We start from the raw sequence: 16,791 nt of genomic DNA on the forward strand, positions 1-16,791 counted from the left end.
CAAATGAAGCATATACTATGTTAGGAAACAGATTTGCATCAACAGGCTGGTAATCATTCATCCTCCCACAGAGAAAACTCAAATAAAAAAGCAAAGTTCACTACTATTGCTATTTTTATGCATTTACTAAGGATAGTAAAGTCAATAGCAAATCTCCAAGTGAATTCAGTAAGGCCATGAGTCTGCTCTCATGCTAGAGATGTTTAAAAGGATTACACCACAAAGAAAGAGTCAATTCAAAGCACTTGCACACATAAGAGCCTCAATCCTCTCAGATAACTGACGCAGAAAAAGCATAGGTACTAATATAGGGCCTTGCAACATGACTTGCAGGACACATTTTTGCCTAGTAGACCAAGAAATGCGAGTTACAAAACTATAGTTAATCCAGTCAGTAAACCTTTACCGTAACAGCTTCAGCTAGTTATGGTATGTATGAATATATGTCAAAATTTCTCCAGGCATTTTACAACAGAAAGTTTCAGCTCCATTACAAATGGAGAAGCTAATATCCAATGAAGTGAAATGACCCAGGAGTATCACAGGAGATCACTGGCAGAGAGCTTGAACTGGAACTCCAGTTCAGTATCCTATTCAACTAACCAGGATGTTTTGAGTTCCCTGCAATGCAGTGACATTACTGATGGCATGTGCTACATGTTGAACAGGTAAATAATAAGGAACAGTCTCAGAAGGTCACCTATCTCCAGGCTAGGAACTCTGACCAGGTAGCCAAGATGTAGTTCCTAAATCCAGAAACAGTCAGGAGTTTTCCATCTAACTAGGATCACCTTACAGCAGATGTTTCACTTTGTTATTCTTTTCTCCCTACTTATCCAAGAAGCTTCAGTCACGCAACATAAAAGGTAATTGATGCTGAAAATGAAGGGATTTAGGGTGGAAGGGAGAGAGGAGGTAGACAGATATCAGACTCAAATGACTGAATTTCAACTACAATAATGGTAAAGCCTTGCACTGCTGCCTTAGAGCAATGTGTATTCTTTGGTAAGCATACCTAAATGATGATAATGGACTGGCAAAGCCCGCTTTAGAAACTCTGGTTTAATAGCTCCATAAAAATGTGTCCAATATGAAGGTGAACTGAAATGTTTTTTTAGGAGTTGTGAACCAAGCACTTGAGATCCCAGAACTATCCCCAGTACTGTTTAACTTACTCTTGACATCCTCCAATGATGCCTATACGTCCATCTTGACCCTTATGCTTCTTTCCTGCTAGAGGAGGGATTACATTGCGCACCAACTGAAAAATATTCTCCATATCCTTTATAGAATGCGTTTTGTGTAACGAGAAGGATCTCTCTATAACTGAAAAAGAAAGAAGTTTAAATAATTATTAAAGAAAATGTTTCTTTTATAATTGATAGAAGTGTCAGCAGCTTTTCTTCACATTCAGAAGCATTAGCATTCTAAATCAGAAGCATTTACAATATAGAAACAGTTCTTTTTCTAAGAAACTGAATATTGCTTTTGCCATACTCTAACAGGATACAGATTTATGTCCTAATTTCAAAGGCCTCAAATACATAAAGACTTGAATATATTGATTTAGGATCTGATCCTGTGACTATTCCCACTGACTAGTCAAAGATTAACATTGTGGCTCTTCTACATGGGAAAGTACCCCAGAATAGCTACTGAGAAATAACTCTCCATGTAGGCACTCTTCTTCTATAGTAAGAACATTTGTCCAATCCACTTTGGAAGTGGATTAAGTAAATCATACAGAAACTTTTGGTACAGAATAAAAGTGTCCACCTTAACTTGCTAACCTTTGAAAGATTTTCTTTCTTTGTCTTTGCAGAAGGTCTTCACAGAATTAAGGCCTAAGCAGTGTTTTTTATTTTGGTAGATGGTTACAGAAGGTAATAAGCTCTAAGAAGGGTTATATGAAAAGCATTTAGTCATGCAAAATATTATTTTTAATAATAATTTAGCCTCTCAACTCCCTTACTTACATCATTAACATTTTAAGCCATATGTTAGAATAACTGAAAACTGAAAGAGCTGAGTATTCAACTACTGTCCCAACTATATAAGACTTTTTAGAAAAGAAATATTCAGTTAGTGACAAGAATAAAGTAAGCAGAAAGTTTATGCAAATATAAATTTGTTCTATTTAAAGGGCAGTACAAAGACAAAATTTAACAATATATTAACTAAAAGAATGCAGTAAATATATAAAGGTTAGGTCACAAGGATTAACTTACAAATCCTTATTGCTGCATTCTTTTACAAAATTTCTCACTAAAGTTCAATTTTACAATTCTGATTGGAAAAACACACACATTCAAATTCCACAATTTGTCTGCTGAAGACACTATGTCCATAGTAGTATCCTTTTATAGATCTTTAAAAAGCTAATGCAGAATGATCAAAAAGACAATAAAATGCTCTTGCTTCATCTGTGCAAAATCACACTTGGCATTTTCCCTTCCTATCCCAAGTCTGCAAATAGCAAAACCAAGAACTATTTAAAAAAATCTGAGACCCAACACCGGAAAAAAAATTCTGGTAACCAAAAGGAATACTCCTAATTTAGGTTCTATTATGTTCTGTCAGCAAAAAAGTACTCTTTTTCTCCAACCCCTACAGAATTGTACTCTAAAACCAGGCCAGCTAATCTTCACCAAAAAAATGCTTTAGTGTTCAATAATGATAAATACTTCTAGCTGATCTACTGCTTTGGAAATCCTTCTATAATACAGGCATTCCTCTCTCACTGAGATCAAAAAGTAGCCCTCTTGGAGCATGGCCAAAATAGCATTGCAGTGATCCAGAGTATAACAAAGCACTCATCTCTCCTCTAGAAATAAGACAGATTTTTCCTTCAAATCACTCCACACTTTATGCACTTCCCAGTTTTCTACCATTAAGTCTACAAGAAGTACGCATATCTCACACACATTACAACCTGCAAAGCACCATGGCTGCTGAAAAAAACCCAAAACACTTTCCTTTGTTTTAAAAGACAAATAACACGTCTCAGAACAGAAAGAAAGGACAGTGCAATAAACTAGTCAGGAAAGTAAGTCTTGATTGGATTTGAGTGTCTCTCAACATTTCAGTGCAACTTTAGATACAAACAACTGAGGTCCCAAAGCCTTAAAAACAGATGCAATGTCTGAAATATTTCTTTTAAAAATATACTTTATTACATTTTTTCTTTTAAGCCTTTCATGATTAAAAGTTAGAAGTCTCACTTTATCTTTCTGCAACATAAAATCACAACTACACACCTGTATCTTCAAACATATTAGAAGAAACAGGATCCTGGTGCCAGGTCTGTGCAGCTACTAGGAAGTCCTTCAGCTTAAAAGCAAATGCATTTTAGAAGCAATGGTACAGCTAAGTATGTACTGTGTTCATAATTTAGTACTCTAGGAAGTTTTCTGTATTCTGTTTCCTAATACATTCCAATCAAATAATTATTTTAAAGAAACAGAACCAGTAGATATACCATCATTTACATGTTAAACTAGATTTCTGACATTAAGGATTTATAACACAGCAGACCAGTTATCTAATCAGTATGATAAGGAAGTATCAACTTATTTTATTATGGGCCTGAATATTCATTCCTTGTGTAATCAGAACTCCACTAATGTTAAAGGGTAGTCTGAAGATAAATGTTGGACTGAGCCTGTTATTTACCTGGCTGCTTGCAGCGTCTATACAGTCCAAGTTCCTAGACGCTACTTGAAAGCCGAAACTGGCTTACAGAATCGGATTTCTTCTACATACCTACATTATATTTTTTGGACTATCTCAGTTTTTAAACTGTACTAGATTGTTTTAAAAACAAAGCAAAACCCCTGGTTGTTTGTAACCTGAAGTCTTACAAACTTGGTACATCATATCGGTTTAAGCTTTCAAGGTTGACAGACCTTTTACTATATACCTCATTAAAAACGTCGGTATGCATTGTTTTTCTAGGTTGCTTCTGAGTACATATTTTCAACTAGGATGACACCAAATACATCTCAGTTATTAAAAAAAAAGAAGTTTAAATGTACTTTAAGTGCTCTATTATTTCATTCAACTGCCAATTTTCAGAGATTAAACTCCATACCACATCTACGTAGAACTTTTCCTAAATGCATTCTACAGAGATGCAAATATGACTTGAACTCACTGGTGCTTACGGTATACTTTTGAAATGGTTACTTTGGTCATCATTATTTTTTTTTTATAGCTAGCATATATCTATATATTTATAGCTCTATAGCTATTTTGTAAAAAAAAAAAGCAGTACAATGACATGCATGACATTTTCATTCATTTTACATTAGATGAAAAACCATCACCACAACATCACAGAACTCCAACTATCCATTTATTTTCAGAAGCTACTACCAGTGGTTACACATATTCTTTAAAAATAATGTTAGATCTTATTTAGGCGATAGAATTAAGTACCTATCGGCGGAGAAAGTGTGGCTGTCATAGCATTATAATTAAAGTTATCTCCATACGAGCGATGATTTGCTCTCTGAGGTGGACTAGCTGGTATAGACTGAGACCTCTGTGATACTGTAGAAGAAATTCCTGCCAACATCTGTCCCAACATTTGTAACATCTGGAGCTCACGAGCATGCTCAGCTTCACGGCGCTTGTCCTCAATTTTCAACCGCTGCTCTTCATATTTGTAAAATTTCTCTTCTGTATCCACGCTTTGCTGCAGAAATTTTTCCATCATCTTATCCAGTGTTAAATTTGTGTGACGTTTTTTTGACCTTTTGGGCTGACTTAGTGGCGGTGTACTGGTTTGAGTATTGATTTCCTTAAAGCCTAAAACAAAACAGACAGTGTTATTTTCCATCTTTCAGAAATACAAAAAAGAAAAAGCTGTAAAATTGCTTTCCCTAAGATACCACATCAAGACATTATTCAGTTTCAATATGAAGCATGATTGTCTCTGATCATTTTTAGATTGACAAAAGGAAGAAGGGGTACGCACACGCTTAACCAAAAAGTTATAAAAGTGGCGTGATCACAGAGGCATCTTTTAATTGCTGTAGTACTAAACTTTAACAATAGGAGTCTTTTTGATCTTTAAAAAAAGTTGTAAGTAAAGGCTATTAAAGAGTATAGCCTCATTTGTGTATTGCAGGTAATTATATTAATCTAAATTGAGTTTGCTGGCACTCCAGATTTGCATTTCAAAAGGATGTTAGGGTAAACAACCCTTTGAAGGGATGTGTGTAGAAAAAGAAGGTCGGTCAGAGCTAGCGAGCCAATTGGCCGTTTCCGCGTGATGTCAATTTCTGAAGACAGGTTCAGGGGTTGGATTAAAAACACAGCTATGTCTAGACTTAAAAAACACACAGTGCCGAGCACAAGTAGCAGCGGGAAAGGGGGACTGACTATTTGAGGGGTTTTGTCTGCAACTCTATTAAATTGGAAGGGATACTTTTAAAACAACTAAAACTATTAACAGCATAACTGCTCTTGTAAAAGCCCACCTAACTTTCTGCCCCAGCTAAGGCAACAGGAAGACAAAACAGAAGAGTGATCTAGCTAGCAAAGCAAGCCATTGAAAAACAGTTCTTGCACAGTGATTAGAAAGCTGTATATCATCTGAAACAGTTCACACACATAGGGATTAGGAAGAGGATTCTGTTTTTATTCACAGCAGTTTGACACCCACCTCTCATATCTTATTCCCACATTAGTTTCTTGATTTGTTTCCCATCCTTAACAGATAGGAGTAGAAATCTTTCATCTATCTCCCCCACCCCAAATAGTGCAATCATTTTAGAGATTCTCATAAACTAAAGCATTTTGGTTTCTCCACTTCTTCTAGGAAGGATAAAAAGAGGTGAGGGACTGGGCTGGGGGTGGAGGAAGCAAAAAAAAAAAAGAGGGAGGAGAGAGAATAAATTAAAGCAACCTGACACAGGACAGTGTAAAATAATGGGAGAAGGGCTTGAAGACAGAAGTTGAATCCAGGTCCCCTAAGCCAAGCTGGGGTGGCAGAGAAGGGGGACAACATAAGAGCTACCAGAAATTCAGTAATAGAGGGCCAGGAGTGGGACTGTGCAGGAAGGGGATGGGGAAGAGTGTGTTTGTGTACACAGAGGAAGAGAAATCCTCTTAGCAGTGTGCATGTATGTGGGAGGGGGGAAGGACCTCTTTAATGATGTGTGCAAGGGGATTCTTCCTATCAGTATGAGTGTGCATCTGTACAAAGGAAGGAGGGAGATCCCCTGTGTGTGAAAGCAGGGGAACCCCTGCTGGTCCCTGTGGGGGTGGGGAAGGAGGGATATAGGAAGAGATCTCCTTAATGATGTGTGCAGGAAGATTCTCTCTACTGGTATGAGTCTGTGTGCCCATAGAGAGGGGGGGAATCCCATGTGTGTGGGGGGGACACCCCTGTCTGTTTGTGTCTGTAGGAGAACCTCTGCTAGTCCGTGCACATGTGTGTGTATAGAAGAACCCTTGCTGGTCCCTGTGCCTTGGGGGGTTGGGAGGTGTGTGTGTGTGGGTGGGGGAGGGAGATGCCTGGAGTTACAGGAGGTTATATATGTGTATGTGCAAGGAAACCCCAGCCAGTCCCTGTGAATGTCCTGGGGGGATGCGAAAGATGCCTGGGACTGCAGGGGGTGTTATATATGTGTGTGTGTGTGTGTGTGTGTGCAGGGAAACCCCTGCCTGTCCCTGTGTGTATGTTGTGGGGGCACCTGTGGTTGCATGGGTGGGAGAGAAAGGAGAGGAAACCCCTGCCCGTCCTGTGTGTGTGGCACCTATGGTGACACTCATGGGAGAGAAAGGAAGGGAAACCCCTGCCAGTGGGTGGGTGTGTGGGCTGGGGTGAGCACTCACCGTCGGCAGGCGGCACGGGGATGGCGAAGGGCGGGCACTCCACCTTGACAGGGTGCTCGGCGTAGGAGGATGAGCACTCCCCAGAGTCCTCAGTGAAGTTGTCCTGGGGGGACTCCAGCTCGCCGTCCTCATCCAGTGCATCGCCGTCGGGCTGGCGAGGGGCGCCTGGTGTGGGTGGCCCCCCAGCCGGCAGGCCCAGGGGCAAGGGTAGGGTCAGGGGTAGGGGCAGCGGTGGGGCAGGCTCGGCGGCCAGCCCGTCGGGGGGCAGTGGCGGCGGCGGGCCGGGGGGCGGCGGGGGCCCGTCGCGGCAGCTGAGGATGCGGTCCATCTCGTCGTAGTACTTGCAGATCTTGCGGGCGTGCCCGTTCTTCTTCAGCCCGTCGCGGGCCTGGTAGTACTGGCGCTTGAGGCCCTTGATGCGGATGCGGCACTGCTCGGGCGTCCGCTCGAAGCCCAGCTCGGCCAGGCGGCACGCCACGTCGCGGTACACATGGCTGTTGCGAAAGTTGCCGTCCAGCGCCGACTGCACGTCCGCCTCGCCCCAGATCTCCAGCAGCGCCCGCGTCTCCAGGTCCGACCACAGGAAGCCCCGCGTGTTCGTGATCATCCTCCCTCGCCCGCCCGCCCGCCGGGGTCACTGCAATGGCCGCGCACCGGGGAGAGGCGGGGGAGCGGCAGCAGGAGGAGGGGCGGCGGCGGCGGCGGCGGGGCGGGGCGGCGCGGCGCGGCGCGGAGCAGAGCGGAGCGGCGGGCTGAGGGGGGCAGCGGCGCCCACGCCCCCCGCCGCCCCGCAGCGGGGCCCGGCCGCAGGAGGCCGCCCGAGCAGCGGGAGGCGCCACTCAAGCTCCGCCCGCCTCACGGCGCCACCTCCCGCACGCCCCGGCGAGCGCCACCAACGCGGCGCCCGCCAGCGCCTCCTCACCCCACCCCTCAGGGCCAGGAGGCTCCGCCGCCCCCGCCCAGGCCCCAGGCCGGGGGGCAGGTGGGGAAGGCGTGGCCCCTCAGCCCAGGGGTAGGACGCGGCCCCCCCACCGCTGTCCCGCGGCTGGCGCCCATTGCGGCGCCACGGAGATGAGCCACTGCCCGGGGCGGAAAGCTAGTGCGGGGCTGGCCCCTCTCCCTGGTCCTGAGCCGCAGGAGGGGAAACCCGCCCTCCCCGAGCAAGCTCGCGCGGCCTCTGTACGGTACCTGTGGCCCCGTGCAGCCAAAGGGCGGCCGCTGCGGCCGAGAGCAGAGCACAGGCGCCCCAAGTGCCCCGGCCCCACATGGCCCGGCCCGGCCTTACCTCGCCGCCAAGCGGGGCTGGCCCAGCGCCTGGCTCCGCTCATCCGCGCGGCTTCCGGCTCCGCAGCGCCGAGAGGGGAGGGGAGGAGAAGCGAAGGGAAGGGAGGCCGCGGGCTCCCGGCTGGCGGAGCCCGGGGAGGCGCTGCGGGGTCAGGGGGCAGGCAGCCAGCCGCGCGGGGGCAAGCTTCCCTCGCCGGCCTAAGGAGGACGTGGGCCCCTTTCCCCGTCCTCTGGAGCGCTGCCTCCGATTCAACCTGTTTCCTACCAGGACCCATGGCCTGTCCCGACCCACACCCCCCTGGCCCTGCTGGTGCCCCCTCCCCGCCTTCCCCATGCTGGTGACCCCCGGGGCAGAAGCAGAGCTGCCCGCCAGTTGCAAGCTAACACACGGCACCTTCCCCACGGGCCTCTGACCTGGGGCAGCCTGAGTCAACGAATCTGGCTCATGTGGTAGGGGACCCCAGCTGTCCCGCTCCAATCCAGCAGTGGCTCCAGCTCATGCAGGTGGTAGCAGAGCAAGTCCAGCCTGCCCACCCCTGGGTTGGGTCTGCCCTGCTAAGCAGCCTGGTCATGATCCCACTAAGCAACTCTGCCAGCTGCCAGGGTTCAAATTACAGGGAGGCTGAGCCCCTCCTGTAAGATTTGAAAATCTTCAACTTCAACTTCATTACGGTACTATCCAATTGCCCATCAAGAATGACAGGGGGGAGAGGGGCTTTTATAATATTAGAATTGTGATGGGCAGTCCCATTTTTTTGCAGCCACTCCCAAAAGTCTAAGTATAATTTGAGCCCTGCCAGCTGCCCCACTCCCACAAACACGGGCACCAGCGCCAGACGAGCCACACAGCTCTCCCTGCCCTCCTTGCCCTGCTGGAAGGGGCAGGCACCTTCCCACGACCCCTGGGCCCTGTCACTGCTCATGACCCTTTGGAATATTCTTGTGACCCACAGGTTGAGAAACGCTGCTTTAGAGCAGTGGTTCTCAAACTTTTTTGTATCAAGACCCATTTGTAAGCATTGATGTCCAGTCTCAACTCAGTGCCCATCACTTCCAACCCACTCCCCCCAGGCTCCAGCCCCTCAGTGTGTATGAAGAGCAGGGGTGGGTATGAAGAGCAGGGGTGTGTGTGAGGCCTATGCCAGGGCCCAAGCAGCCCCTTGCAGGATGGAACTCAGCCTGCAAGGGAAAAGCTGTGGTTTCCCACTTCTTTCTCCTTTAAAGGAGAATCCCTTTTTAAAGATTGTTGATCCATTTTTAAAGTTTGTTCATGATGCTTGCAACCCACTTTTGGGTCAGGACCCATGAATTGAGAAATGCTGCTTTACAGGGAAAAATATAAGACATACAGCTGATAGCCAGAGACAGGGGGAAACAAAAGAAGGGGACACAGGACTAGGAATGCGTGGATCTAGGATTTTGAAAAGGGGGCATGGAGCGGGGAATGCAGAGGGTGAGTTGCATCATCAGGTCTAAAATAACACACATTTGTCTCCAGTTTAAAAAGAAACAGAGTTTTTTTATTCATATGCCAGGGGCCTCAGGCTGCTATGATTTAGTCTGAGATTGCAGCAAAAAGAATGAGAGCTTCATTGTTTTTTTCCCTCATTCCAATCTGTCAGGCTGTGAAACAGGTGCAGCCATGGAACAGCAGAACAAAGACTACCTCCGCTGGTGGGACATCAAGACCATGGAGAAGAAGGGAAGGTCCTTAACACCCCTGGAATAGAGAGTTTAGAAGGGAGCAGGTAGATTACCATGAGCCATGATGTCAGGTGACTCCCTCAGCACTGCCCAACTAGAAAAGCTGCTGTCACTGCCAGGCAGCGATTGGTTTGAAACTCTGGGTGGAGCAGGAGTTAAAGGGGGATGCAGGTGTCCAATGTACACCCTCCTTCCCCCAGATCTGCCCCTACCTTTCCCCTCCAGAGCCTGAGACCAGAGGAAGGAGCAGTTTTCTGCCTGCTCCTTCTCAAGTGATTTTGACTTAACTGGCTTGGGTTTCCACTACTTGGTGGATCTCCTCTCTAGGACAGTGCTTGTCAACCAGAGTGTTGCGGTATCGTGGGGTATGGCAAGATTTTGTTAAGGGTGTCACACAGTATTAGGACAGTTAGGCATGCAAACACTTGCACATGATTCATAAGATAAATGCGCCAATTTCAAATAGGAACTCATAATGTCAAAAACACTTTGATCTGGCCTTTGGGTATAATGAGGAGCACCTTGGGTCTGAAAAGGTTGAGAACGGCTGTTCTAAGCAGCTATCATCACTGCAATTTACAAGAATTATCAATAGGCAAAACCAACATAGGATCTGGATTAAGTTGAGGATTTTGTTGCATGTGAAGATTGGGGTTAAAAATCCAAACCCTTGTAGACACTCAGAATAGCAAACTGACTCAGTTTTTCTCATGTGTTTTTTTCAAACTCAACCTCAAATAAAATTGCTTTTCTGTTATTTAAGCTGTTTAAAGGGACACAGTAAGGATAGAAGGTGTCTGCTTTACTAGTGGGGGTAAAAGAAAATAAAGCACCCACTCCCCCTAAGATCACAGAGTGAACAAACTGCTGGCCTTTGGGCAGGCATCTGCATCTTACACATTTAAAAAATAATATGACTTTTATTTGGAAAGAAAATCTTGTCTATAAAACATTTGTCTCAAATCTTAAGCCAAAGGAATGTCTAGCAAACTTATTCAAGTATTTTGACACATTAAAATATACTTTATCTTTTTTAGTATTTTAAATCTGGCAGCTGCCTTAAAAAAAGGCCTCTGTTTGCCTTGTCTGACCAGGTTTTTCTGTGCAGTCATCTGAATTCTGAGTGTGCTTCATTTCTAAGCAGCCATTTATCTCTCTCATTGTGTCATGGTAGAAATTTGGTGATATCTGTTATTGGACCAACCATGTAATTGGGAGAGATGTTAGATAAGCTCTTGGATACAAAGTGCCCTTCCTCATGTCTGACAACAGGATTTATTTAGCATTTCATTTTGCTCAAAAACATGGCAGAGTGAGTGGAAACACCTATTATGGCCAACACTGGTAGCAACTTGCATATAAAACTGTGCAGCAAAACAGAAGAGGAGGGTAGCCAAGATGAAACAGTGAGGTCAGATTTGGCTTACAAGAATTCGGAGATGATAAGCAGGAGACAGTTTTACTTTCTGTCATAGATTCTTGTAAGTTCTAGCAAAATATTCTTGATCTTAGCTCATAAAAGCACTTAGGCTATTATAGAGGTAAAAGTAGGACAGTTTTAATGGTCTGATTTGCAAATATTTTGATAGGGCCTAGATACATAACATTTTCTCAGCTATTTTTCTTTAAATGTAGGGCTGTTTTTCTTTAAATGTAGGAAGATCACCAGTATTTGCTTTTTTCAATCTCTTTTTAAAAAAATAATGTTTCAAGATCCGGTATGAATTTAAAAAAGATACTAACTCAGACAAATCTGCTCTGCCCTCCTTCAGTGTGAGTAACTGCCTTTTCCCTGTAGTCCTGATTTAGACTACATGGCTGCCTGGAAGAGGTCCAGTTGCTAATGAGATTTTGCTATTCTAGGGTATTTAACTGAGGGTGGGGAATATCAGGTAGTGGGAAAGCAAAGTATTCCAAAACTAGAATGCTCCTATTTGCAATCGGGGTTGAGTGATGGTGGCCATGTAACCCCCCTGGACTTTTGAAGTCGAAGTCCAGGCTTTAGCTTTGATCAGTTGCCTATTCTGAGGGGGGGAAAAACACAAGACAGCTTCAGCTCCAGGAAAGAGGATGTCAATTTCACAGAACACATATTCAGTGCTGCATATGTGATTAATGGAAAGTTGTTAATTACAGAAAATGTGTCACTGGATTCTCTTTTTGGTTGCAGCAATAAAAAACTCCTCCAAAAGCCCAGATCCCTCAGTTATTCTGGAGAGCTATGCCACTTCTGTGCTCCCTGCATCCCAAGGCTGTTCAGGGTTAAACACGACGTCAGTTGAGGCAGTCTTGGTTCTGGTCCAAAATATGCTTGGCTTTCAGTGGCCAGCAGATTGATATAAAGGAGACTTAGCAGAACCATTAATCACCTGCTCACTGTTTGAATAGCTCATGAGGGTACAGACATTGTTCCCTGCTGTCCCTTGATACACACAGAGCAAATCATACTGCAACTCTGTATTTAGCACTGGCTGACCTAGGGTCCCTTATTCTAGAAGTCATGGCTGCAGCCCCAGAGCATATTCCACAGATATTCCACAATTAGTAGTAATATTGTCCCCAGAGCTCCTTTATCCACTATCAGATACAGTGTTTCAAATTATTTTAATTCTTTGTGTGGGGGGGGAAGAAGGTGCAAAGAAAATACTGGTATTTATATAGCTACATATGACAAAAAATGTGAGGCTGCAGTTTACAACCCCTCAGTGTGGTGGGAGAGGCAAACTCAGATGTCCTCACTTCAGGCAAATTTTACAGTCTGTTTCTCTCTCAGCACCTTTCTCTGAATGATCTATTACTCACTTCTAGCGATTCTCCCTGTGTCTCTCATGTTGTGTCCTATCTCCAGCTCCCTTTTATGCCCTTTCTGTGGCTCTTTCCACCTAGCATGCTGCTCCTCATTTAATTCCCTGCTCAGGGCCAGGTTCCACTCCCTCACAGGGCTTGCTGTTCTTGCCGCCTCTGCATTGAGCAGACTTCTTTTCCCAACCCTCCTGGAATCACATGGATCTACCATTCCAACCTTTTCTGAGCAATTAACCGAGTTCTCCTCTAAATCCTGCTCATTATCTGAATAGCTCCTGGAGAAAATGAACACCACTCCCTGGACACCCCTGGTACCTACAGGGAAAGTGGCCACCAGTAGCCTACTTGAAATCATCCTGTTGTCTACAGACAAATGATTGGAGGTTGAGGGTTGATATCGGAAAATTTGTCTGTGAGAAGATGTTTACTAGAGATAAAGAATATAAACAGGTTGGCTGGGATTTGATGTAGGCTGAGTACTTCTAATTACCTATACAAAGAATGGACACTTTCCCTCTGTTTCTTTCTGTCTTGTCCCTAATCCCTATTTCACATTTAGTCATCACTTTAGATACATTGCAATTGGGCCTTACCTGCCTCCTTCCTATTACTTTTATAACCTGTTGTGCAATTCTTTCCACTCAGGCCTTTTAAAAAGAGCAGAAACAGTATAAGCCACAAAGCCCATTACAATCCCTCCCAAGATTCAAATAACTTGCCAATCTGTATGTGAGTCACCAGGCCAAGCCAGAAAATGCATTTAAATTTTCCTCATGTTGTGTCCTATCTCCAGCTCCCTTTTATGCCCTTTCTGTGGCTCTTATCATAATATCAAAGAATTCAAACATTCCTATAGAACAAAGGAAAGCAAAAAATAGAAATGTAGTTTGTAAATGCAGTTTAAACTGCCAATAATATCTCGGTATATAAAAACTTTCTGGTCAGACTAGAAAGGTAGAAATGATGTTTTGCATACCTATGACAGTGATGGATGATAAGGTAAAAGCAATATGTAAAGCTATTAATTACAATGCTCTTAGTTTCAGTTGGATGTTTGCCTACCTAAGTTGTGGGAGTTGGCAATAATAGTGCTAATGTAATGGTAGGGGACAATAAAAGTGTAGGTGTCAAAATAAAAAAAATCAGAGCTTAGTCCTGCAGATAATATCAGGAATACCGTTTATGCCTAGTAAAGACAATTGAACTGTTCATGGGAGTAAGTTTTGCAGGGCCCAAAGTATTTTGAAACGGTGTTTGATTCTGCTTGCTTTGCTATCTCTCTAGGCTGCAAAGGCAGTAAAGAAATAGAGTATGAGGCATACCACCAGTTATTTATTGTGTCTGCCACTATTCTACTCTGTGTTATATTCAAAGGAGAGCCTGGTAGCCAACAGTTAATGGCCATGTCAATCTCTTCCAAAAAGAAAATCAACATGATTTGGCTTCTCTAAAATGAAACAATATTACTTTTTTGAGCACAGTCATCATTTAGTCTTAACTGAGAATATGCAGCCATGTTTGAGGACAAACATACATAGCCAACTCACAGTAAATGGCTTGTAATAATGCAGCACTTATAAGCTATGTTATTTATAAAAACAGTAATTTCTGTATCTTATAGTTTATTCTGTGTAATAAAAAAGTAGAATTTATAATCTTGAACCCAGTATTTTACTAGATTACTCTTGCTTTCACTAAAAAGTACAGTGACGTTTTTGGTGAATGATCATGATTGGGGCAAATATTGTGGGACTGTATTGAAAAATAATGGACATTTTTTAAAATTCAAAAGTATTTTTTTCCATTTCCTAAAGCAAATAACAAGAACAGTGTATGTGTGGCAATAAAAGTGAAGCATTATGTACATTCTTTACATCCACCTCCTTTTAAAGCAATGTATAGGATTGCTTCAAAGAATTCCCACTAAACGCTGTTCTTTACAGCTTTATACATGCAGTTCATTTTACATACTAAAATAGTCCACGGATCATAGTATTTAAAGTTACATATACAAGTCTTTAAAGGGCCAGGGAGTTAGAGAAGACCTGGAAGGAGTTAGGAAACTTTATCGGATCCAACCTCTATGTCTTATTGTACCTCTTTCAGTCCCTGTTTCTGATGGTTCTCCCTCTCCCTCCTCCCCCACCCCTGCATCCACTCCTCCTCCCTGCAACCTTAATTTAAATAAATTAAAGGAAACAAAGCATCTCTTTTACTTTAGGAGAAAGTGAGGTTTTAATGAAGTAAATAACAGTACAGTAATATAGCTTGAACTGCAACATCTACTCTGCATCCTTTGGTGCCTAGAGAATTTTGATTTTCTGGGGCTGCTAACTGGGTGTTAACTCATTTGTTTCACAGTATCTGTAAAATACTTTATCACTCATATTACTATAAAATAATATTTTTTTAAAAACTTCTTAAAAATAGAGTATTTTATATTGCATAGTAATGGTCAATAGCTGAATTACATTTGTTATTTTCACTTGTATTTTGCTAGCACCTATTGTTCTGTGGACCATACAACTGTATAGCAGAAATATTCCCTGCTTCTAAAAAGAGCTTTACATTCAGTTAAAATAGGCAGACACTCAAAATAGTGGGCAGCTGGTATAAATTGGTTTTATCTTTATTGTCACAATGTGCAGGAGGATCAAAATTCTGCAGATACTGATGCATGTTTAATGTTTCAACCATGATAGAACTAAGGCCTAAATTCCCAAATGGCTAAGGCACTGTGATACTTAACATACTGACCTGGCCCTACTTTGATCCATGGTAGCCAGGTCACCCAAGTGATCCGTCTGCAAACCCAGATCAGGTATTTGGTGGTTGAAGCTTTTAGATCTGCTTGGATGCCTTATAGCTACTGCTCCCACAAAGATTTTACCTCTAACTGCATGCCCTCTCTCAGCCACAGGTGTTGCTTTAATTGATTTTCAAAGTCTCCACTCCTATTTCAAGGTTTTGTTTGTTTGTTTTTGTGTTTTTTAGTCATTTTTGATTTCTTTGAAGGCCTCCATAGTTTATTCTATTTTGAATTGACAACAGCTCCTAATATCTGTCCTTGGAAACTGAACCTCATTTGCTGAAATTAGTAATTTTTTGGCCCAACAGGTTAGTCAAGAATCTAAGCTATGCCACATTGTTTTATTAGGAGGAGAAACTGACTATAAGAATCAGATGTTTTTGGTACAAACCTATTTATTTACTTAGAACAGTGGTTTTCAACCTGTAGTCCACGGACCTTGGGGGTCCACAGACTATATCTAAACTAACCTCACCGGGGGAGGGGGCTGCAGGAAGACAAGGAGACACCACCCGAGCAAGACAGGTGACAAATGCAAGGAGTGCCCAGGTAAGAAACAGGGGTCCAGACAGCCTCCCAAATCGGGGGGTGGCACACGCAGCTAGGCAAGGCCTTAAATGCCTATATACCAATGCTCGTAGTATGGGGAATAAACAGGAGGAACTCGCCCTCAGAATAGCCAGTTCAGACCCAGACATAATAGGGCTTACAGAAACATGGTGGGATTCATCCCACGACCGCGCAGTTAGCATTAGGAGCTATAGGCTTTACAGGCAGGATAGAGAAGGAAGGAAAGGTGGGTGTGTGGCACTTTATGTCAGCAGAGTGGGGTCAGAGGAGGGGCAAGCTGAAGTGCTCTGGGTCAAGATACAAGGGGGCTGTGGGGAGAGGGATTTATTGGTGGGGGTCTGCTACAGACCCCCCAACCAAGGGAAGGAGCTGGACTGGGAATTTTCAGGCCAGCTTGCAGAGGCACTTAAGGCAAGGGATGTAGTTGAAATGGGTGATTTAAATTATCCGGATATCTGCTGGGAGGAATGATCAGCCAGGTTGGACTGTGCCAGGAAGTTCCTGGCTGAGATACAGGACCTCCACTTAATTCAGGAGGTGCACAGTCCCACTAGAGGAAATGCCCTGTTGGACCTGGTCTTGGCCACAGCCGACAACCTGGTAAGGGGCCTCCAGGTTCTTGACTATCTGGGTGATAGCGATCATACCTTGCTGGAATTCATCCAGTGCAGGGTGTCAAGGGCCTGCAGCAAGGCAGTAGCCCTAGACTTCAAGAGGGCCAGCTTCAACGAGTTGAGATTAGTGGGAGAGGCGCTGGGGTTCTCAAGAGCAGGGGA

At 44.0% G+C, this 16,791-nt stretch overlaps 1 protein-coding gene across 3 annotated transcripts in view; it reads right to left on the reverse strand.

The window, feature by feature from the left end:
- Positions 1-8,282, reverse strand: part of NAXD (NAD(P)HX dehydratase) — a 65,605-nt gene extending 57,323 nt beyond the window's left edge. Inside the window, exons 1-3 of one of the 3 annotated variants that reach the window (XR_016438508.1) lie at positions 6,844-8,010; positions 4,438-4,809; positions 1,176-1,326 (exon numbers count right to left, since the gene is read on the reverse strand). Coding sequence is in view for 2 of the 3 variants with exons in the window: in XM_090022274.1 (XP_089878400.1) it covers positions 1,176-1,326; positions 4,438-4,809; positions 6,844-7,450 (1,130 nt within the window). In the remaining variant the exon portion in view is untranslated. Of the gene's footprint in view, positions 1-1,175; positions 1,327-4,437; positions 4,810-6,843; positions 8,011-8,128 lie in introns of those variants that run through there. The other 2 variants (XM_090022274.1, XM_090022288.1) reach the window with 2 other exon arrangements.
- Between the last annotated feature and the right edge of the window lie 8,509 nt (positions 8,283-16,791).

The sequence above is a fragment of the Crocodylus siamensis genome, chromosome 1 (assembly GCF_052110815.1).
Source record: "Crocodylus siamensis isolate JL-2025a chromosome 1, ASM5211081v1, whole genome shotgun sequence".
NCBI classification, from domain to species: Eukaryota; Metazoa; Chordata; order Crocodylia; family Crocodylidae; genus Crocodylus; species Crocodylus siamensis.